The sequence below is a fragment of the Lepisma saccharinum genome, chromosome 26 (assembly GCF_977018435.1).
Source record: "Lepisma saccharinum chromosome 26, izLepSacc3.1, whole genome shotgun sequence".
In the NCBI taxonomy this organism is placed as follows: Eukaryota; Metazoa; Arthropoda; class Insecta; order Zygentoma; family Lepismatidae; genus Lepisma; species Lepisma saccharinum.
The window spans coordinates 53418325-53441245 of NC_139254.1; the positions used below are offsets into that span (position 1 = coordinate 53418325).

The 22921-nt window shown below is 40.7% G+C and overlaps 1 protein-coding gene across 4 annotated transcripts in view; it reads left to right on the plus strand.

The window, feature by feature from the left end:
- Positions 1-264: 264 nt before the first annotated feature.
- Atg4a (Autophagy-related 4a) overlaps positions 265-22921 on the plus strand; it is a 42745-nt gene continuing 20088 nt past the window's right edge. Inside the window, exons 1-4 of one of the 4 annotated variants that reach the window (XM_083112177.1) lie at positions 265-439; positions 5467-5653; positions 14306-14470; positions 19097-19274. In XM_083112177.1, coding sequence (XP_082968303.1) covers positions 5536-5653; positions 14306-14470; positions 19097-19274 — 461 coding nt within the window. In that variant the 5' untranslated portion in view covers positions 265-439; positions 5467-5535. Of the gene's footprint in view, positions 440-571; positions 713-849; positions 913-1013; positions 1034-5466; positions 5654-14305; positions 14471-19096; positions 19275-22921 lie in introns of those variants that run through there. The other 3 variants (XM_083112178.1, XM_083112179.1, XM_083112181.1) reach the window with 3 other exon arrangements.

Here is a 22921-nt window from a genome sequence, read left to right on the forward strand (position 1 = left end):
AGCGACTATTTCTCTCTCACACACACACAAAACCTGACGAGACGTAATAGTTGGTGCAAATAGATCAATTTGTTTGAAACTTCCTGAATTGTCTTGACATGTAAATTTGGTAAATATAATCTAAATTTTCATTTACCTGCATGCGAGAGAGTAATATATTTCACGCTGCAGCTGCCATCTGTTCGTCACTGCAAGAGTTAGAATGTAAAGATTTGATAGCTATCGTTTACTTCTGCCATCTATGAGCAGTGTTACTAATTCTTTGATGATACTCATTGCAGTCGTACGAAAGTGAATTGACGTTTTTAGTTGAGAAAGTCGGAGAGGAACAGCTGTGGTAAAAACATTGTTGTAATAATATTGGTGACATTTACTCCTTGAAGGTTATTGCATCAAAATGAACAACAAGGCCTGGTTGTTAACTTGATGTTTAATAAAGGTAATAATTTGGTATTAGTCATTTGTGGGATCGTTTCTCTTTGGTTTGTCAAGACAAGGAAGTAACAAAAGATGAGTCATATGTTATGTTTTTCTGTTTATCTCTGCCCTCGAGTGACGAAGTATTTAATTTGTATGTAACTTCCATAATCCTATGATTCGATAGGATGGGGTGTGGAGGAAATGTATCTTCGCAGCATTTGTCACACCAAACGCTTCTACTTACGATATTTCATAAATCAGTTTCTATAGTTTAGTTCGTACATCATAAAAAGTGAGTTACTTATTTTAATATTATTATGTCGTAAGAGTAGTTGTGCGTAGATTCATTGTCCGAAAACTTTGGATTCTGCTCATCTGACCTTGTACACAGCTTCGTGTTCTTTTTATTGGTTAGATAATGATTTGTGTGTGTAACAAAATCTTTAAACTAAAACATGCATGTGACTTTGCATTCAGCAAATCTTCAGTATGGTAATAGCTACCAAATAATTATTAGAGTGATAGAGTAAATTCTTGGTGTTAAATGCATATATACCAAGGATAATGTTTGTTTTGATAACTAAGTGAAGTTAGGTCTGCATGAATTGTAAATGTAGGGAAATTAATTTATTACACACATTGCATGTTATAACTATTTTGAGAGCTCATATGGACGTACAACCAGAGTAATGCCCTTTGTAAATGAAGTTAGTTGTACTCATTCATATGTGGACTGTGGTTGAGGTTCGGTAAAAATCTGATATTCCCCGAACACCTATAACTTCTTCGTTTTGGCAATTTTTGACATTTGTACTTAACTGTTATGCATAGCGGAACATTTTTGAATGTGGGATTTTGCATTTTTCACATTACAAGTATTTATTGTTTGTTGCTAATTCGCTTTCGTTACACACAATATGGAGGGCAAATCTTGACTCATGTTGTCTATCATCAGCTGATATGCAGTGTTTCCAAACTTATTAACCGAAAAATGCCGCACAAACTATTCACAGAAGGTTTTTAAATGAAGTCTGGAACATTTGCTATGAGGGCACGCTCCATTTCTGTGAAAAAGGGGTAAAAACATCAGCCAAAGTGTACCAGCAGACAGTGCTTGAGAGACTAGTCAAGAATCTCAACAACACTCTCTAACATGGTCAGAACTGGAGCTTCCAGCAGGCTTCACCCCCAGTATATGAGGCCCGAACAACACAGCGGTGGCTGCAAATGTTCCAGAATTCATTTCCACTTCGGATTGGCCTTCTGCAAGTCCGGACCTATACCCTTTGGACTACAAATTGTGGTCCAAGCTTCAGGAGATGGCTTGCAAGAAGAGACATCCCAATATTGAAAGTTTTAAGCATTCTCTTTTGAAGCAGTTGCTCATTTTCCAGTCGGTGTGTTGCGTAATTCAATTGATGCGTGGCCACAAAGACTTACGGAATGTGTGCGAGCTAAGGGTGACCATTTTGAATAATGATTTGTGATTTTGATTTGTCATGCATCCATTTCAGTAATGTTATTAGGATATTACAATATCTCTCAGCATTTTGTATCAATTTACTTAAAACTTTGAGCCAGTATTTATGGTAAGACTAGGTTGCCTACCACTGGTGTCTCTACGGTATTTCTTTTGAGTATCATGCATTTAGTACCCACACCATAGCCTTGCGTTCTAAGGTGGGTAAAATATAAAAAGCCGGGAAACGTCTGTACCTCGTTTATTTTGTAATTGTTGACATTCGTACTTACCTATTCTGCATTGCGAAAGATTGTTTAACAAGGGATTTAGCTTTTTTTAAATAAAATAATTTCCATTTTCGAGATATCGAGTAGTTAATCTTTTTTGATTTTCCCCTTCTGTAGGTATTTTTCTGTGAAAATGAGTGCTAATGGAACCTAACCTAACCTCGTAGGCATACCTTGTCCTCGTGATGGTTCGTGGGGCTATCGTGCTAATGCTTTGATTGTAGTAACCTGATTTGGCTTGCGATCTCTGGGTTTATGGCACCAGACTGACCAGTCACTCGCAAGTCTTAAGTTAGCTAATTAGTGAGCAGTAAATAAGATTAACACAAAAGGAAATAAACTACTAATAATATCTAATTTTTACCTTGTATTTGAAAATAAACCTTCAAATCCAATATTCACTACATTTTACACTATAAACAGTGGTATTTCCAATAATCAATATCAACTCTTCACAAGCTTAACTTTACTAACAATTTAAACTACCGTCTAATGCATTTAAATGTATTTTCTTGATGCCCGGATAAAGTTTGGTCAATCGCAGGGAACTCTCAACGTTATGTCCGATGGCACTACTACCAACTGAGAAAAGTGTTCTCAATCTTTCTGCGTCTCGAACTGAACCGTTTTGGTCAACCGAGGGGCACTCGCAGCGCGACGTCTGATGGCACTACTGCCAACTTAGGAAATCTTTGCTCCCCGAGAAAATTGATGTTAAGCCTCTTCTGTTCCCAACTGCACTGGTCTCGTCCTTTTTGCATCACCAACCCTATTTCAACTCTAAGGCTTTGATTGGTCTTAGCATAATCACACCATGCAATGTTAACCAATAGCATTCAAGCTCTTACCTGCCTACCTACAGCTTCTATTGCGACACTATGCAAAACACGCTCACTAAAATCCAACACTCTTCCTATGCACTATTCTTGTTCCTTGTAATCACCATTTCGTCCTACATGTGTGTTATTTTACGTGACCCAAAGTAATCAGTCACAATTTCAGCCTGTGTGTGGGACCTGTGGCCACCCACCATTGTGAGGAAATTGGGGAGCTGCGAACTTAACCCGGTCACGGAAACCTACAACTCGGGGTTCCTTGTACTGGCCTCTCAATACTCCATTAGTGGTTTAATGATCTCCCACCTTTACAGGTGGGTGGGGGGACAGGTTGGCAGTCCATAGATAGGTCTGGATCTCACGGCCTGTTGTGCCATGGGTTATTTATGTTTTTATAAATTATTGCATTGAAATCCATAAACAGATGAAAATATTATTGTTTGAATTTGTAATAACCTGATGGCAAGTTATTACAAGAATATTTTTTTGTTTCGATTTTAATTCCACTTTATGCACAGAAAGGTTAAACAGGGCTGGACTTACAGTTTAAAGTGGGATCCGAAACACTATGTATCTCCATTGGGAATCGAATGTGGGATGGGACTTTTTTTAAAGTGGGGAAACCCTCGAAAGATGCCCAAACTCTGCCCACATACATTCAGGGGGTATGCACTTATCACCCTGGTGCCTTTAAATCAAAATCTGTATCCTCGGAATTGTGGTTTTTCCCATTTTTCTTGTGTTCTTTATTTGTTTTATTTCATTTTGATTTACAATGATTGATTAGTTTACAATACATGATGATCTGGATATTTTTTCGTGTCTGAAGTTGTTCCGGTGTCCAGGACAACTTCAGATATTAGATTTTGCAGTATAAATGTACTTAAGAGATACATATGAGGCTCGGTCAATAAATAACGAGGCAGAGAATATCACACCAAAACTATGGTAGTGAAATGGGTCAACGGGCCTGAAATGGAAGTGCAGGTGTGACGAAACTGATTCGCGTGCGTTTTCCCACTAGAGCGTTATGTGTATGGCAAGGTATGCGCAAAGGTTGCTACCCGAGCAGCTGCCGCATCCAGTCATTCCATGTTTGACTGTGACACGTAATGGAGGCATCCAGAAAGGAGCAGCGGGGTGTTGTGCACTTCTTGACAGCGGAAGGTGTAGGGGACCGCTCCTCGTCGACTTCCTGCAGCATGGAGCTACAGGCAAAGCCCAGCGGTATTGTGAAATGAACGTTAACGAAGCTCAGGAAGGCAATCAAATCGAAACGTCCCGGTCACCTTTCTCGTGGTGTCATCCTATTGCACGACAGCGCTCAACCACACACAGTCAACGCAACAAAGGAATGTCTGGAAAAATTGAAGTGGGGAAGTCCTGAGCTCCCCCCCCTATAGTCCAGATCTGTCCCCGTGTGACTTCTACATCTTCGGTGAGCTCAAAAAAGCACTGAGGGGACAACAGTTTAAACCAAACGATGTCGTCAAGGAGTATGTGTGCAATTGGTTCCAACAGCAGCTAAAGGAGATCTAGGAGCATGCCATTTTGCTACTGGTATCACAATGGGATAAATACCTAGACAGTGGCGGACAATACTTCTGAGGTTTGTTACGTAAGTACTGTGAAATATCCTCTGCCTCGTTATTTATTGACTGATCCTAATAAAAAGAATATATAATATTTATAAGATACATTTTTTTTTAAAAAAAAGCACAGTATAAGCTACTTCATGAGTAAACATTACAGTATGCTCGTAAAGTCATGGTGGGGTTTCAGAGTCCTATAATATGTAAACGAAACAAAAACAAAGGATGATTATTACACTGCATTGAAGAGTAACTCAAGGAGTTTTGGAAGCGTAGCGAAGTGAAGACTTATAATGCGCACACAGGTAATCACGTGACGGTGAAGCAAATCATGCCATTCCGTCAGTCAAGATGTGGACAGTGCAGAGGTAAGTTCAATGAATCCTTTGCCTTGCAAAATTTGAATCCGTGATGCATGTTCGTTGTGTGTACAATGAAGAGGCACCACGTGAAAATAACATTCGACGGTGGGATCGCCAACTTAAGGAAATGGGTAGTTGTTTGGATGCAAAATGTTCCGGGAGGCCATCGGTTAGTGACGAGTCTGTTGAAGCTGTACGGGAGAGCTACTAAAGAAGCCCCAAGAAATCAGTGTGTGTCTATGTCAAAATCTAGGTTTTCCAAATCAGATTTTGAAATTCGGTTAGCAACAGTGCAAAAGTTTATAATGGCACATTTATTATTCTGGTATAATGATACACATGATGTGGGAGAAACACAAACATCAAGAAACACATACTGTACTTGTTATTTAAAAAAAAATAGAAATGAATTTTAAAATTCAGGTGCCAGGTGAAAATGTTTAGCTGGGCGTGGGCACCCTGTATTTTTTTGTCCATTGAAATTATTTTCCTCCTTTGTGCTTCCAGTTTCAAATCCTGTCCAACTTTTGTGACCACATGTTTCACAGCAAGAGTTGAGGCTGAGGGTTAACCAGAATGGATATGATGTTCGAAGCTTATCTGACTCATGAAGCAGGCCACTTGGAACCTGATGACTTCCCCCAAACCAAAGAACCTGTTTGGATTCTAGGCAAAAAGTACAGTGCTCTGCATGGTGAGTTTTTTTTCTAATCTTATTTGGAATGCTTCAGGAAACTAATGTAGAAGTTCATATTCTCTCTTGTCTCTTTCCAGCTAAATTGAGAAAATATTTACATTAAAATTAACTAGAATAGCAATTTATTTCTTTTATGCCATGATACCCAAATACTATGTCAATTTATTGTTAAAACATGTTAGATGTAAATAATTATATTGATTTGTCAATATACAACCTTAGTGACAATGAAGTTCGACCATTCACAAATACAGGAGTGCGTTGTGAAAGAAGGAGAACACATGCATATGCTGAACATATTTTATTCAGCAGGCTACATGGAACAAAGGAAAACATAAATTTCCGCTGCAACGCAGCAATGTATGGTGTCCACACAAAATAAAACATTTTCGTCCATCTACACGTGAGATTGAAGTTCGACCACTGTTAGAGGGAATCCTGTTTACCATGGTGTGACGCCGCCCCGTCGGCGAATAACTGTGGCAATGTGTCGGGGCATGCTGCGGACGAGTCGTTCAAGGTATTCCACATCGATGCGGTGCCATTCCTCCTGCAGGCAGGCGATAAGAGCAGCCACTGTCGTGGGTCCCCTCTGTTGCACACGTCGCTTAAGAACATGCCACACATTCTCAATGGGCGAGAGGTTGGGACTCGATGGTGGCCATGGCAGAGTTCGCACGTGATGGCGAGTCAACCATTCTCTTGTCAGCCGCGCTGTATGAGGCCTGGCATTGTCGTGTTGAACGATGAGACGCCGCCTGTGGAACAGGTGCCTTCGCACCGTGGGAAGATGCCGCTCCAGTATGCTTGTATAGGCGTGTGCATTCACAATGCCCTCACAGACGTGTAGTGGGCCAACCCCAGATGCCGTCATGCATCCCCATACCATCACTGACGCAGGTTTCTGTACCCGACGTGCATAACATTTTGCTTCATTCTGTTCCTCCTTCCGACAAATGACTGTTTTCCGTATTTTCCCGTACACAACATTGAAAATGGATTCGTCCGTCCACAAAACCCTGTTCCACTGCCGAAATGTCCATCCCGGGTACATTCATGCCCACCGTAGTCGATTGCCTTTGTTCCACATGGAAAGGAAGGGTTTACGTTTCGCCTTGTACACTCGGTAACCGCATTGCTGTAGGTAACGGCGAATGGTTCTGGTTGACACTAAGCGTTCTCGAGTCCACAGTCGTAATTCGGCCACAGAAACATGATTGTTGGTCTGGATATAGTGCCTAAATATCCGTAGGTCACGCACGCTCAGCAGGCGTTTTCGACCGGGGGCCTTACCTGGCTCTGTAGTACCCGTATTTTGGTGGTGTTTGATGATGCAGTGGACGGTTGACATGGGTAAGTTCAGTTGGCGCCCTATTTCCCGTTCACTGAGTCCATCCCGTTGCAACTCCACCACTCTTCTCCTCACGGTGTTGTCAATAGGTTTGCCCCTGGCCATGGTGATGATGCAGTACGGTTCCTCGGTGCACAGCACGCACTTATATACGGCGGACTCCCTTATCGTGTCCGTGACGTCATGCTTCTGTCGAATGCGCCACCATCTGGAATTTTCTGTATGGGTCTGGTGCCTGGTCGAAGTTCAATGTCACGCGTATAGTTCCCCGTTTTCGTTCTTTACGTGACCTTAGGTGCAACATGCTGGGATCACGATTCTTGCCTGCTCACACGCCTCCTCTTACACACATGCGTCACTTCTGCGGGTCACCCATTCCACCGCTTATGCCTCTGTGCATTTAATCACGTATTCCTTTCTGGTCGAACTTCATTGTCACCAAGGTTGTAATTGTAGAAAGTACAGTGTTGAAAATATCCCATAATTCAAAAAAAGTTGAAAGAGCTAAGAACTAGTCCATGGCAGAGTGGTTAGGACAGTGTGCTACTATGCCAGCGATCGAATCTTGGCTTGGGCATTGTGTCATTAAATCATTACTCATCCTCATCATTACAATTAGCCACAAGCCCGTCTCCATGGCGGAGTGGTCAGCACATCGCGCTGTGATGCCAGGGGTCCCGGGTTCAAATCCTGGCTTGGGCATGGACGTTTGTGATGTCTATTCATAAATTCCATCATATCATATCCCCATCTTTGCAAATTAGCCGAAAGTGGCACAAAAGGTGAAGTAAAATAAAGCAAATCAAAAACAATTAGCCACAAGTGGCAGATAAGCAAAGTAAATGAAATCGGTAAATGAAGCTAACAACCAGGTGGGTTGTACTTGAAATGGTTCACTTTTGATCTTACCACTGAAGTTCCCAGGCATGGCTGTGCTTATAAGTGTTACATCTGTTCAACATTCATCCTTATTTTCACAATTAGCCAAGTGGCGATATGAGGCTGATCAAATGAAAATGGAACAGGGGCCAAGGTTTATTTCAAACGCAATCTCCAAAGTTACACAAGCACTTGTCCAACTGTTTCACCAAGCGGTGAATACCCTGCTCATAGAACTCCTTTGGCTGAGATCGGAACCACTTGCGAACATTGTCCATGACTTCATTGTCCGAGTGGAAGCGCCGACTTTTCAATGCCTTTTTCAACGGACCAAAGATATGGAAGTCGCATGGTGATAGATCAGGGCTATATGGTGGGTGTTCCAACACTGTCCACCCAAATTTCGCCAACGTGTTCTTTGTAACATCTGACGTATGTGGCCACATGTTATCATGCAGCAAAACCACTCCAGAGGACAACAGGTCCATTTGGCCTTGATTGCTTCTCGGACAATACTACTGCCCGACCATCTACGTATATCATTTGTTCACACGCGACTATCTAGGGCAAGTCCATTATGCAGTAGGGGTTGTCGTGCCGCACACACACACATAAATATAACCCAATACATCCACTGTTCTGTTTTCATTTGATCCACACTAGTAAATAAAAATACAAAAGAGTAACACATTCACCTCTGCTGCAAGAGGCCCCACGATTCAGTATGTAGTTGATCCAGCATCACGAGGGCAATTTTGGACCTACTTGAAAGACATGGTACCAGATTACAGCCTATAGAGAGAGAGATGATATTGACGAGACTTGGTACACTAGCTACATAGTCCCTCCCCATTGAAACCCCCTTGACAGGCCTTACGCCCACAAAGGGCTCTGCAATTGTCGTCATGTGCAAGTTGAAATATCAGCTACACGCAGACATATGTTCCAATGCTGTAAATGCATTTGAAACTTGAATTTTGTTGTAGCTTATGTTTAAATCATCTTCCGCTTACCTCTGTGTGCTTTGTTACTCCACTTTTTGACAATTTGTATGTTCAAATGCATTAACTTTAATGGCCCTGAAGTGATCTGTTCGGTAGGGCATCCAATCTGGTGAGATCTGAGGTGGGGGGTAATCTTAGATAGGAATTTCCGTACATGAATTTGCTCTGTGGCTCATGAAGCTTCTAATTAATGGCAGCCAGAGCATGGTACTGATCACATCACTTGCACTTTGGCTGCACAATCCTCATTTCATAAATGTCATGGAACCATTTGTGGAGGTACACGAATGGGAAAGGTCTTGTCAGAGATTACCCAGTCCTGAGAACTTTTTGTACATAGAGGAAGTGAAATAACTGGAAACACTGTTAAGATTTTGAATGTATTGGCTGGAACTTAGCTTTGAGATCGTTTTTTTTTCCTAGAAATAAATTCTGGTCAGGTAGCCATGCTGACATGCACATCCAACAAACAGGTTTTTCCACTTGCTTATTCGCGACCAGCAGCTGCTTCACTAGGCAGGTCGTTGTGGTCAACCTTGCCTTCATAGCAGAAAAGCAGGAAATGAATAGCCGTAATGCATGTCCATAGACTGTGCACAGTTCCTAGTGAGCCTGTTTTGTTATTGTACACTCAAGTCCATTTCTAAATGTGTTAAAATGGAACATTCGACTTTTTTTTAAAAAAAAAAATATTCCCAAAAATATTAGGAAGAATGTGTATCATGTTGTATGAGTGAATTGGAAGAACAACTTAATTGTGTAACATACGTGGGTGAATCAAAAAGTAAGTTACACCCGAATCGTGTTCCTGTACTAAAAGAGATAGAGGTCATGCTTAGTGGCAACAGTGTCCGGAATGTATTCTCCTCATACCCGAAGCAGCCATGCTGCAGCTGGTTTAGTATGCGAGTAGTCACCATGTAAGTATGGCATGTCGTATTGAGGTGGCATCCAACATTAAGGTGCACTCTGTCGTCCGATGTTAGTGGGCACGAAGGCATAATCGGAGTGAAATCCATCACCAAATTGTTGAGGTGTATGGTGAGAATGCAATGTCACACCCCATGATCAATTGTGCCAGATGTTCGAAGAGGATAGAACGAACAGTGTGTCGGACGGTCTGCAACTGTGAATGCTATCGACAAAACGGAGCGTGTGAATGCAATCATCCTTGCCAACCGTCATGTGAAAATTAAAGAAGATTGGAAGTGAACTGAACGTATCCTACGATAGTACGTCTATGCTGATTTACGACCAGTTAGGTGTATTGTAAACTGTGCTCTCTCTTAGTGCTAAGATTGTGCACAGAAGTCAACTCAATTGAAATTGGACGGAGTTTTTTCACACAAGAAGTCAAGAAACTGGTCACACGGTTCGAATAGTGCTTGGTATACCTTTTTGACTATGTTGAAAAGAAGTTAAATGTTCATACATTTTTGTCCAATAATTATTTTGTTTCCTAATGTGTTTTGTTTGTTTTATACAGAGGAGTGTAACTTACTTTTTGATTTGCCCTAGTATGAGCAATTGTGGATAGATAAGGTTTGGGTGCTTCTTTATGTGTTTGTTCATCAAGTTTTTACAGCAACCTCCAGACTTTCGGATATTGTGCCTTATGCTTCACGTCAGCATGGGATCCACTTAATTTAAAGTTTGATATTTTCTTCTTCCCTGTATCCTTTCCCTGTTAACCCAGACATCACAATGACAATTCTATTTGTTTTCCACATAATGATCAATTTGAGCTCCATTTAAGTCAATGCATGCTTGGAGATGTAATTGAACATTTTTACATGCATTTTCAATAGGAAACGAATTGAATTCCTCAATGATAACAGATCGAAGATGTTTAACACTTTGAATAGTATGGCTGTAGGCTCCGTTCTTTAAGCATCTCCAAAAAAAGAAGTCAGGGAAGCAAGGTGACCATTGAATTGGATCACGACGATATATCCACATAACCAGAAAACCACTCATCCAGCCATCGGCAGAATCCCGTTCAATAATGAGCTGGTGCACAAACCTTCCATGTTGCAGATGCATCATATTTGAGCCACACAGTGCCAGTAAGCGGAGAAAGCCACAACATGCATGTGCAGCAAGTTTCGGCAATGTCAGTAGCCAGTTTACAAACGTGGTTAGTTTTTACTGACAGAGCATTGTACTGTCCTGCCCTTTGACAGGAAGCCCTTACAGGTTTTAAATCTTTGGAAAGGGATGGATGTACTTTGTATCTGCCCCATCATCTATCTCATGAGTTCATCCTCCATCATTATACAGGGTGTCTTTCAGTCAAGAATTTCAAGAAATCAACAGGTAGGTCAAGAAATTATGCTTGTGGTCAAGACTTTTTGCTATTTTTTACGGTATATACCTGTAGTCAGATTTGATAAAATTTAATATTTGGAAATCTAAAATTGTATTGAGTTGTCGTTGAGATATTTCACTTTGTTTCTAAAGAATTACATTCTTGATGTGTGAAGTTTTGTAAAATTGTTAAATAAAGTAATGTGGCCATTCCCCATCCAGGATTAAGTCTGAAGCATTAATTTTTACATTCGTTAATAATTAAAGCATTCTAAATCTTTGTTAAAGTACAGATTCAGTTTTCATCTTAACCAGCCTTGTGGTAGTGATTCTTCATTGAATAAAAATATATCTTTTCTTAATTTCCAACTATACCTATGTAGGGGCCAATTAAATAAATGTTAAGAAAAAGTAAAGAATTTTGGATTTGTTATTTGGTAGACACCAGTGGTGGCTCATGCTACTTATTGAGAGGAGGGCTGCATTCATAAAGAAAAAAATACCTTACCTTAACTATTTGAAGATGAACTCCATGCGACGGTCTTTCAATGTAGCGAATTTGTCGATCACTCATTTTTACTTGTACGATTTACCATTCAGAACACCATATTATATAACTTACTGCCAGAAAACAAATATCTCTTTGAATCGATTTGAAAACTTAAACTATCACGCACTTACTGACAAGCAAAACAGACGTGTTACATGGCTGGTCACTGTTTCTCTCAATAATCGCATGTTTATGCGCAGCATAGTCTGAGAACTTTCGATTTTTACCGCTTGGCAGCACACCGTTCACTAGACTGCAGTGAATGCAGTCTGCTTTTTAGCATTGATAAGGGTCTAGCAGGGAGGGATGTGGAAGCAGTGCTTACGTTAAATGGAGATGTACTGGCAGTCCCCGAGGGGGAAGCTGCTTCATATACCAGCTTGCAGCTTGTCACGTGCCAAATAAATTTGAAAGCTCCACACAGCGCAACGGGACGCAGCAAGATAGCGGAAGTATAAATATTTAATTTTTGCACTAATGGCAACAAAATATAATTTTGGGGGGGGGGTGGCTGCAGTCGTACAGACCCCTTCATCGGCCACCACTGGTAGACACCCTGTTATAGTTATGTTTGTGAGTTAGAATCAAGATAGAAAAGCATTCATCATTTGAGTATCGCACACTCCCTGATGTAGATGGAGCATGCACAGTAGTGTCCTTGTGAAGGAGAACATGTAGCCAGCCGAAATTTTTAAAACATTGCAAGCACAGTATTGGGAACAATTTCTGTCATGCGTGAGAGTGACTAATGAAACAATGTGCCAGTAAGATTTTGGGAAATGTCTTCTGGGACATGCACAGTGTCATTCATGTGGATGTTTTGGAGCACTGTGCCACAATTAATGGCCAGTATTATACCACATTGCTCAAGGCTGTCGGAAATACTATTTGCAATCTTGCCTAAATATGTCATTTGTCTGCATGACAATGCCTAGCCACATTTGACAGTAACCACTTTGACTGACATACACTGGGAGTTTTCGCCTCAAGCCCCTTACGGTCTGGCCTTACCCGTAACTGATTACCACTCGTTTGAGTCCCTTAAATGCCATCTTGGAGGGGAAAAATTCCATACAAATGCAGCACTACAGCAAATGTCGTGACACAGTTATATCAGCCAACTTCCTTCTACACTAAAGAAATCGTGAACTGCCACAATGATGGCAGCAGTGCCTGGACACTCGGGGAAATACTTTAAGAAATGACTTACTTTGGTGCTTGCATGACTTCCATTTTTTTTTTCAAGAAATAAAAATTCTCAGTCAAACTTGAATGGCTATTCTAAAAGTCTACATTCACGATTGTGGTTCAAGTGCAATCAAGAATTGTCAAGTGTATTTGCATTGTTTTTCCCCAGTGTACATTACTATTGTGTGTACTTGTGTGTATATATATACTAGGGACGTTCAATATATAAGTTTCCCTGTGCTATAAAATATTGTATAAAGCAATGCCATTCAAAAGAAGTACATGGTTGACAAGCGTCATTCATCCTTCGTCTACAAGGAACAACAATCGATTCGTTATCAGACGTGAAGGCGCATGCGCTCATGGGCGAAAAGTAAATGCTTGTTCGGAAAACGTGGGCTCGCGTCATAAGGAGTTTAGAAGCAAGGATGCTATGAGCGTTCTGCTTATGGACTTTTTGGAACGAGGAAGAACAATTAATGCTGACCGTTATTGTCAAACATTGGATAAACTGAAAAACACGATTCGACATAAACGACCAGGTCTCCTGTCAGCTGGTGTCATTCATCTTGACGATAATGCTCGGCCCCACTCAGCAGTGCAAACACAACACAAAATTGAAGGCTGTCCCACCCTCCATACAGCCCCGATTTAGCACAGAGTGATTTCCATATTTTTCCGGTGTTAAAATCTGGATTGCAAGGTTACCGTTTCGAAACAGATGAAGAGTGAAGCGGAATGTGAGAATAGTGCTCAATAGCCAGAGCCCTGATTTTCTTGCAAAGGGTATGGACAAATTGGTGCAACGGTGGGACAAATGCCTGAATCACTATGGGGATTATGTGGAGAAGTGAGGAAGGATCCTCCTACACATGCATGTATAGTTTTCTAATGTATCTTAAAAATATTTTTTTTACAGCATACGGAAACTTATATATTGAACGACCCACGTATACAAGTTGTCCTACAAGTCCTGCATCTTAGGCTAAATCATAGAATTTGTTCAATATGACCGCCTCCAAATTCTAAACATGTTTGGTGGTGGAACTTCATGTTATTTCCAATACAGTGTAGCATATCGGCAGTGATTTCATATTCTCGTTGCCTTAAACTTCTCCAGCAATTGAGAAGTTCAATCTTTGCTTTGCCTCACACCTCTGCCCACATGACGTCTGTTAAATTTGTCGAGCACCACTCTCTGTGACCGACCCTCATGCACGCACAGCAAAATGAGCTCAATATGTTTGCATCAGCATGATTCACCTAAAAATAAATAAATGAAAGATTTTGTGGTTTTGCCTATGATGTGGGACTTGTCGGACATCCTGCATAATATACATTGCATATAATGATAATTTCTCTTCTTGCAGATCTGGATGACATACGAGCAGATGTCCGATCAAAGATATGGTTCACGTATAGGAAAGGGTTTGTGCAGATCGGAGACACAGGTCACACGTCGGATAAAGGATGGGGCTGCATGCTTCGTTGTGGTCAGATGGTCCTTGCACAAGCTCTACAGTCCTTGCACTTAGGTAAGCTTGCTTGAAAGTCTAATTATTTACCATTGTGTGTTACCTATGTTCAGCCCATATTTATCAAAACACTGATGAATGGATATGTATCTCCTTAAACACATGCCTGTGTTTGATATTGAGCTAATGTTGACAGGAAGATTACTGTAGTGTGAACAATAACCTATTTTGCTTGTAAGAACCTATTGTAGTTTTTTGTGCCTAAATCAAACCTTTTTTGTAGGTCTTTATATATTTTTTAATGTTTGTAAAATTTCTATGTCACACAGAGGCATTTGTTTTGTTTGGTGACAAAAAAATGCAATGAATAAATTGTTTGAAACATACTCTCTGTCAATTTCCGATCCTCCAAATCCATGTTATTTTCTCGGAGCTCAAAACAAAGCAAAATGTCTGGTTTCACTGTTGCCTGCATAGAGTGGCGTGCCTAGGATTTTCAAAAGAGGTGGGTTGCGTATAATTTATTTTTCGTAGTCAGTCCTAATTTTGCCATCTTTTGCTGCCTTTGATGTTTGTTTTTTAGGAATACTGGACCAAAAGGGTATGCCACTGCCTGCACAGTCCAAAGTGCAAATTTCTGATCTCTGATCCTTGCGAAGTAACGTTTCAGCATTCAAATTTGCAACACTGACTATGTTTATGTTTAAATATCATTTTCAGCATGCAAGATGATCCTCGCAGATAAAAGACAGAGTTTGTGATATGCATGAAATAAATTATTATGTATTGTGCAGGAAATTATACATAATTCATATAATTTACCGCGGTGGCTCAGTCGGTAACGTGTCTGACTACCATACTCAAGGTCCCGGGTTCGATCCCCGGCCGGTTCAAATCCGGGTACTTTTCTAACGTAGGAAGCGGTCCCGGTGCCCACCCAACGTCGAATGACATGGGTACCTGGGGGAAACCCTGGGGGGTAAAGGCGGTCAGGGGCGTGATGCTGATCACATCACCCCCACTCATGACCGGATCAAGAAAGTGTGAGGCGTTACCCCCACACCCCCTATACGCCTTCATGGTGTGGTGCTAAGCACAGAGGAACACTTTTTTTACATTTATTTTTCATATCAAGAAGTAACTTTTGTTAACAGCATAAGTATTAGTTTTATAATAGTTTGTGAATGATTTTTGAAAATGATGCATAGAAATGAAAATTTGGTTAGGAAATGAATATTTGGTGCTTATATATACCTATTAAAATTTCATATGGTTCCTTTTAAATTTTGGTTTTAACAGTTGTACTTAATCAGCATTTTTCAGGAATTTTTGGGAACCTACTTCAGGATTTTTGAGTATTTTAATATTTTCAGAACCTATTTTAGAATTTTTAGGGCCTTTTTTTTAGAACTTTTAGAGCCTATTTAGGAACATTAAAGCACACTTTTTAGAACCTAAAAATCCGAGCTCTATTTGAATAAGTGTTCTTTGTTGCCAGCCAGGTTTATATGGCATTATGTCTACTGTTTCACACACATATTTTGCTCTCATCTTCAGGGAATGTTGATTAGAGACAAAGGGTGAGGTTAAGAGGCAGAGCTTAGACCCTGTCATTTGATTGGTTTGCCCTGGATCCTGGTTTTCTATTGGCTGTTGTGCTTTTACGGAGAAGTGGATCCCAGGCAAGCCGGAGCTGGGGTCCCACGTCCGTGTTAAGATTTGTGTTTTCCGGGCAATGACTATGGCTTCCGTTACTCTTCTGTCCCAGTAACCGTTACATTTGGCTATGATGTTAGTGTTTGAAAATTCTGTGGCCCTCGATGATGCTGTGCTCTGCTAGTCCTGACTTTCTTGGTTTTAAGGCGAGGAGGGACAATTTCCCCTAGTCTTTCTCGCTGGGGCAGCTGCCGATCACTGTTGCCAACTTCGCTCTTTTTGGAGCCAAATCTGGCTCTTTCGTGTACTCCTTTGACTGTGAACTGTGGCACACCATGATGCCACCACTGGTTCCGGCCCATAAAGACCAACCTTTGCCATGAGTGTACATTTTGCACGTGACGTGATATTCATGTATTCTGCGTCACCCACCCCCTCTTTCCTCCCGAGGTATTTTTATATATAGCGCTGTGGCTAAGGTGAAGATGACAATATTATTATCCGGGAATCCTTTATTTCGATTTCATATGAACATCATTGGATTATTGAGATGGGTGAAAACTAAGAATAAATTATCATCACTTTGAAGTTAACGGTAATAGCAGCGCCCCCACCCATCTGACACCTTAAATTACCCTAGGATCTACTTTATGCAGCCTTTGTTAATCTAGCTCGTTGAAAGTCACCTATAGCTCTATTAATCGTGAAATGTAGCTCTTTTATTCACATCACACTGCCAGGATGGCTGTAGGAGGCAAGGAGAAATGCATTAGCCTTATGGGACCATTCTTTTATTCGTTCTCTCGGGAATATCAAACATCCAATGATGTAATAAAGTACATGGACGGAAAAAGCACACGTTGAACTATGTCATAGTAGTAGGAAAAGTCTAAACTCCCATTTGATTAGCCGTAATTTGAAGTTGAAGTTAATTTCCCATAAGGAATACATGGGATTCTGTAAATACTTATTAATCATATTTTTCAAACATCGTGTCTATCTTACTAATCAACTTGAAAAATAGTTTCTACTTGCAACATGGAGAGAAATTCATACTCTCTTGGATACTAAACCCTTTTTTAAATAGCAGTGCCCAATCTGACGATATTGAAGTAAATGCACAACTAGTGCGTAATTGTCCCTCCTCGCCTGATTCGTTGATGTTCATTGTGTCGCTGTTCAATGGTCTTCCACTGCACTCTTCATCTGTCAGAGCCAACCTCCAAGGTGGAGTGGTTATCACAGCATGCTACAATGCCAGGGGTACTGGGTTTAAATCCTGGCGTGGGGATGGGTGTGAGTGTCCCTTCATCAGTTTCATCATATCATCATTCATCCTCTTCACAATTAGCCAAAAGTGACAGAAAAGTGAAGTAAAATAAAACAATTCAAATCAAGCTTCATCTGTTGGAGAAGAACCTAGCTTAAAATCACCCAACGGACAAAACACTGTTGGATGTGGTGGTTTAATATCTCCAAAGCATGCAACAACCATTCCAATGGCTTCAGGTTCATTTAAACCACTTCTGTAATCTTAAATTATCATGGCCCGAAAATCCTTTGTGTCCACCTCCGTTCCTGAAACCCAACTGAGCCAGAATTAGAAACTAGGGAACACTGCTGCAGACACTACACAGCAGTTTACTAGGAAGGGATGATACTTTATGGCACCTCACTTCTTTTCCCCCGTGCAACTTCTCTCATTGACACATCTTAAAACTTTTCTCGTGACCTATGTAATGCCACTGAGTAATAAGTAATGGGGCAGATTATCATCGAGGGGTCAGCACAATGTGATACAAAGGCAGAGGTCCCAAGTTTGAATCTTGGCTGAGGCATGAATGTTTCATTATGTTTGTCTTATCTATTACATCAGTTCTTCATTATTTGTCCGCAATCTGTCATTGATGCAATTAACCCGAGAGGCAAAAAAGCATGTAGAATAACTGAAATAGAAATTAAGGAAGGATACATTTGTACTGAGAAGTTGCTAATCTAGGAAGCTTGAACAGTGTGACATCCCCTTTTGTGGGAGACAAGGATTACTACATCACGTTAGCTGCCCAATCTCCATGCGCAGTAGAGTTATGTGACTCTCCTCAACATTTCAGCTGAACTGAGTCCTCTCACGACATGCTGTCAGTAATGAAATAATAATGTTTAAAGTTTTACCCAAAGTTTATTGCTGTTTTGTCATCGAGAACACTCACAGGTATGTAACATCACTATTGTCATGTACACAATTTCAATACAACAAACCTTTCTCTGTTAAAATAGCCTCGTTCATAGATATCACATCTTCTTGCACATCACAATCATTGTTCTGACCCTTCACCTGCCATTGTCCTGGAAATCAATTTAGTAACCGACTGTCTCATTGTCAGACTGGACTTTTCTAGAAACTTCTCAAAACCGGAAATGGACTCAGCTTCCGGTGTTGAGGTCCTGGAATCTTAGACTTACTTACTTCTTCTTCCCCTTCATGCTGAAGCCACATGGGTTATTAGCCCTACGGTGAGTCTAGCCGAATGAAGGGGCTGCCAGTTTGGAGGGTTTACTCCCTCGCAGTGTCACAGCCATTCTGCTGCTCCAAGTCCGCCTGTGACTGTCTGGTTCTAGACTCTTTTGGACTGATATCCTCATTGACTCTAGGCTCTTTTGGACTGATATCCTCATTGACTCTAGGCTCTTTTGGACTGATATCCTCATTGACTCTAGGCCAGTACTGAAGAGGCTCTTCAGGGATTTTTATCGACTTCCCAGTCTAGATCCACGGTGTTTAGCGAAGTCAGGGTCACCTCAAGAAGGATGTGTCATCGAACATGCACTGGGGTTTTAGCAAGGGAGAGGTTATATGTTTACTTCACCTTACCCCAGGATCTTAGACACTTAATTTTATTGCGTTTAATCTTCCACATAAAGTGCAAGCTATAAATTCAACAGGAACAGTGGAAAAATTAGCCAGGCATAGCAATAGTCTTAACTATTGTCAATTTTATTTTTCTGAAAAGTTTTTCTTTCTCTTCCTAGGTCGTGATTGGTTGTGGACTCCAAACACGAAGGACCCAAAATACCTGAAAGTCCTAAAAATGTTTGCGGACCTTCGGAGTGCCCCATATTCAATTCACCAAATAGCCTTAATGGGAGCGTCCGAAGGGAAGGAGGTCGGGCAGTGGTTTGGACCCAACACTGTGGCCCAGGTCTTAAGGTGAGTCAAACTCGTGAACGCTGTAGATGTATATTTTTGTGAATATGTTGTCTTGACAACTACATACCTTGTATATATTTGGAGTAGAATATAAGAATATGTAAGCCTGCTCTGGCAGCTGAGATAACACTCTTCCCAGCACCACAATTAACCATGCGCGTGCACTCTGGTACAGCAAGGCAAGCAGTGCTGCCACACAGCATAACTTACAAAATTACTTCTTTAATTTTGTTTTTCATTATTTCTTCCGTGTTGCCTCAACAGAATCAACCTGCAAGCCTCCAAGGTTCATTCTCTTCTGATATGGGGCCATCAACACCCTCTCGCGGCATGTTGACAAAACATCTGCGACACACAATGCCAGCAAGACCCTGAAAAATCTATAGGCGATCTTGAAGGATCCAATGGGAGGGTACGTTATGTGGAGGGGAATTTTGTTTCCCAGTCAGTATGGCCTGAAAGAAAAGCAGAGTGCCATCGGTTCAGTCTGTTGATGTCCTCAGTGTTGCGAACTGCACGATTAAGTGTCCAAGTGTACTGTATACTGTCAGCGATGTAGCATATCCACCAAGCTAGTTAAAATTTATATTCATGAATGAACTATAATGTTTCAAAACACAGGAGAAGCACAAAAATATGATTGCTGACATGCGGATGACATATTATTCTATGTGAAGATAAATGTTTCATAGTGTTTGGTCTATTAAGACAGCTAACATGTTTCATGGACACATCCGCCAAATAGAGTTGGTAAAACTTGCTGGCCGCAGTCACTTTTTTCAAGTGCTTTGTGAGGTGAAAAGTTACTGTTTTTCGGGCTGGTGAATTTCTATTTGTTTGCTTCAAAAACTTTAGTGTACTATTTACTACAGAAAGAACTACATGGTGCCAAAGTGGATTTGGGAATATTGCAATGTGTGAAAATCTTGAAAAATTCTTTCAATCATCCACGGTCGTCTGTTGCATTAAATACGTTTGACAACAGACCAACTGAAATACGAAAAAGATGAATAACTGCACCAGGATATTAATCTTTCGAAGATGTGAAGGAAACAGTATCAGGTAGAGTGCTATTTTTTTTCAGTATAACGTACCATAGAAGCGCTCAATTCTTGGTTTTCTTAATTTGGGGAATCTGCTTCCCCAATGGAAACGGTCATCCCACGCCACTGCAATTAACTTTTTTTTTTTTTTTTTTTTTTTTTTTTTTTTTTTTTTTTTTTGAAAACTACGTATGATATTTCGGTTCTGTCTTTTTTGTTCATTGGTGCTTAGAATTAGATTTCCCCTATTCAGAGCCCTCTGAAGCCCATTGGAAGCAACGGATTGCGCTGAAACTTGGTAGAGAGGCTATGGAGATCATGGGGAAGCAAATGATGATTTAAAAAAATAGTTCAAATTTTCACCACCAGGTGGAAATGTGGCACTTAGAATTACATTTCCCCTATTCAGAGCCCTCTGAAGCCCACTGGAAGCAATGGATTGCGCTGAAACTTGGAATAGAGGCTATGGAGATCATGGGGAAGCAAATGCTGATTTAAAAAAATAGTTCAATTTTTCACCACCAGGTGGAAATGTGGCACTTAGAATTAGATTCCCCCTATTCAGAGCCCTCTGAAGCCCATTGGAAGCAACGGATTGCACTGAAACTTTGTAATGGAGATCATAGGGAAGCAAATGCTGATTTTAAAAAAAATAGTTCAAATTTTCACCACCAGGTGGAAATGTGGTGCTTAAAATTAGATTTCACCTATTCAGAGCCCTCTGAAGCCCATTGGAAGCAACGGATTGCACCGAAACTTTGTAATGGAGATCATGGGGAAGCAAATGCTGATTTAAAAAAAATAGTTCAAATTTTCACCACCAGGTGGAAATGTGGCGCTTAGAATTAGATTTCCCCTATCCAGAGCCCTCTGAAGCCCATTGGAAGCAACGGATTGCGCTGAAACTTGGTATAGAGGCTATGGAGATCATGGGGAAACAAATGCTGGTTTAAAAAAAAAGTTCAAATTTTCACCACCAGGTGGAAATGTGGCACTTAGAATTAGATTTCCCCTATTCAGAGCCCTCTGAAGCCCATTGAAAGCAACGGATTGTGCTGAAACTTTGTAATGGAGATCATGGGGAAGCAAATGCTGATTTTTAAAAAAAATAGTTCAAATTTTCACCACCAGGTGGAAATGTGGTACTTAGAATTAGATTTCCCCTATTCAGAGCCCTCTGAAGCCCATTGGAAGCAACGGATTGCACTGAAACTTTGTAATGGAGATCATAGGGAAGCAAATGCTGATTTTAAAAAAAATAGTTCAAATTTTCACCACCAGGTGGAAATGTGGTGCTTAGAATTAGATTTCACCTATTCAGAGCCCTCTGAAGCCCATTGGAAGCAACGGATTGCACCGAAACTTTGTAATGGAGATCATGGGGAAGCAAATGCTGATTTAAAAAAAATAGTTCAAATTTTCACCACCAGGTGGAAATGTGGCGCTTAGAATTAGATTTCCCCTATCCAGAGCCCTCTGAAGCCCATTGGAAGCAACGGATTGCGCTGAAACTTGGTATAGAGGCTATGGAGATCATGGGGAAACAAATGCTGGTTTAAAAAAAAAGTTCAAATTTTCACCACCAGGTGGAAATGTGGCACTTAGAATTAGATTTCCCCTATTCAGAGCCCTCTGAAGCCCATTGAAAGCAACGGATTGTGCTGAAACTTTGTAATGGAGATCATGGGGAAGCAAATGCTGATTTTTAAAAAAAATAGTTCAAATTTTCACCACCAGGTGGAAATGTGGTACTTAGAATTAGATTTCCCCTATTCAGAGCCCTCTGAAGCCCATTGGAAGCAACGGATTGCACTGAAACTTTGTAATGGAGATCATGGGGAAGCAAATGCTGAATAAAAAAATAATTCAAATTTTCACCACCAGGTGGAAATGTGGTGCTTAGAATTAGATTTCCCCTATTCAGAGCCCTCTGAAGCCCATTGGAAGCAACGGATTGCGCTGAAACTTGGTATAGAGGCTATGGAGATCATGGGGAAGCAAAAGCTGATTTTAAAAAAATAGTTCAAATTTTCACCACCAGGTGGAAATGTGGTGCTTAGAATTAGATTTTTCCTTATTCAGAGCCCTCTGAAGCCCATTGGAAGCAACGGATTGAGCTGAAACTTGGTAGAGAGGCTATGAAGATCGTGGGGAAACAAATGCTGAATAAAAAAATAGTTCAAATTTTCACCACCAGATTGAAATGTGGAGCTGAATTAACAACAGCTAGTAATTTGAGTTTGTCGATACAGCAGTGTTCAATATGAACCATGTCAACATGAATGACACTGGAAGCTTGAGGCAATGTGATCAATTATTGCATGAAGCATTTACCAGTATGTTGTTCACTGTGCAACAGATTTCAGCATCACATTTACATCTGGAGGTGAAAATTGTAACTAATATTATTTTTTACCATCACCATTCGCTTCCCCCCTGGTCTCCATAACTTCTATACCAAGTTTCAGCACAATCCGTTGCTTCAAACAAGCTTCAGAGGTCTCTGGGTAGGGCAACTTTAATGGTGGCCATCTGGTATCAAGGTATGACATTCTGGAATCACAAAACAATATTGTATCTACAGTAGAGCATCGATTATCCGAA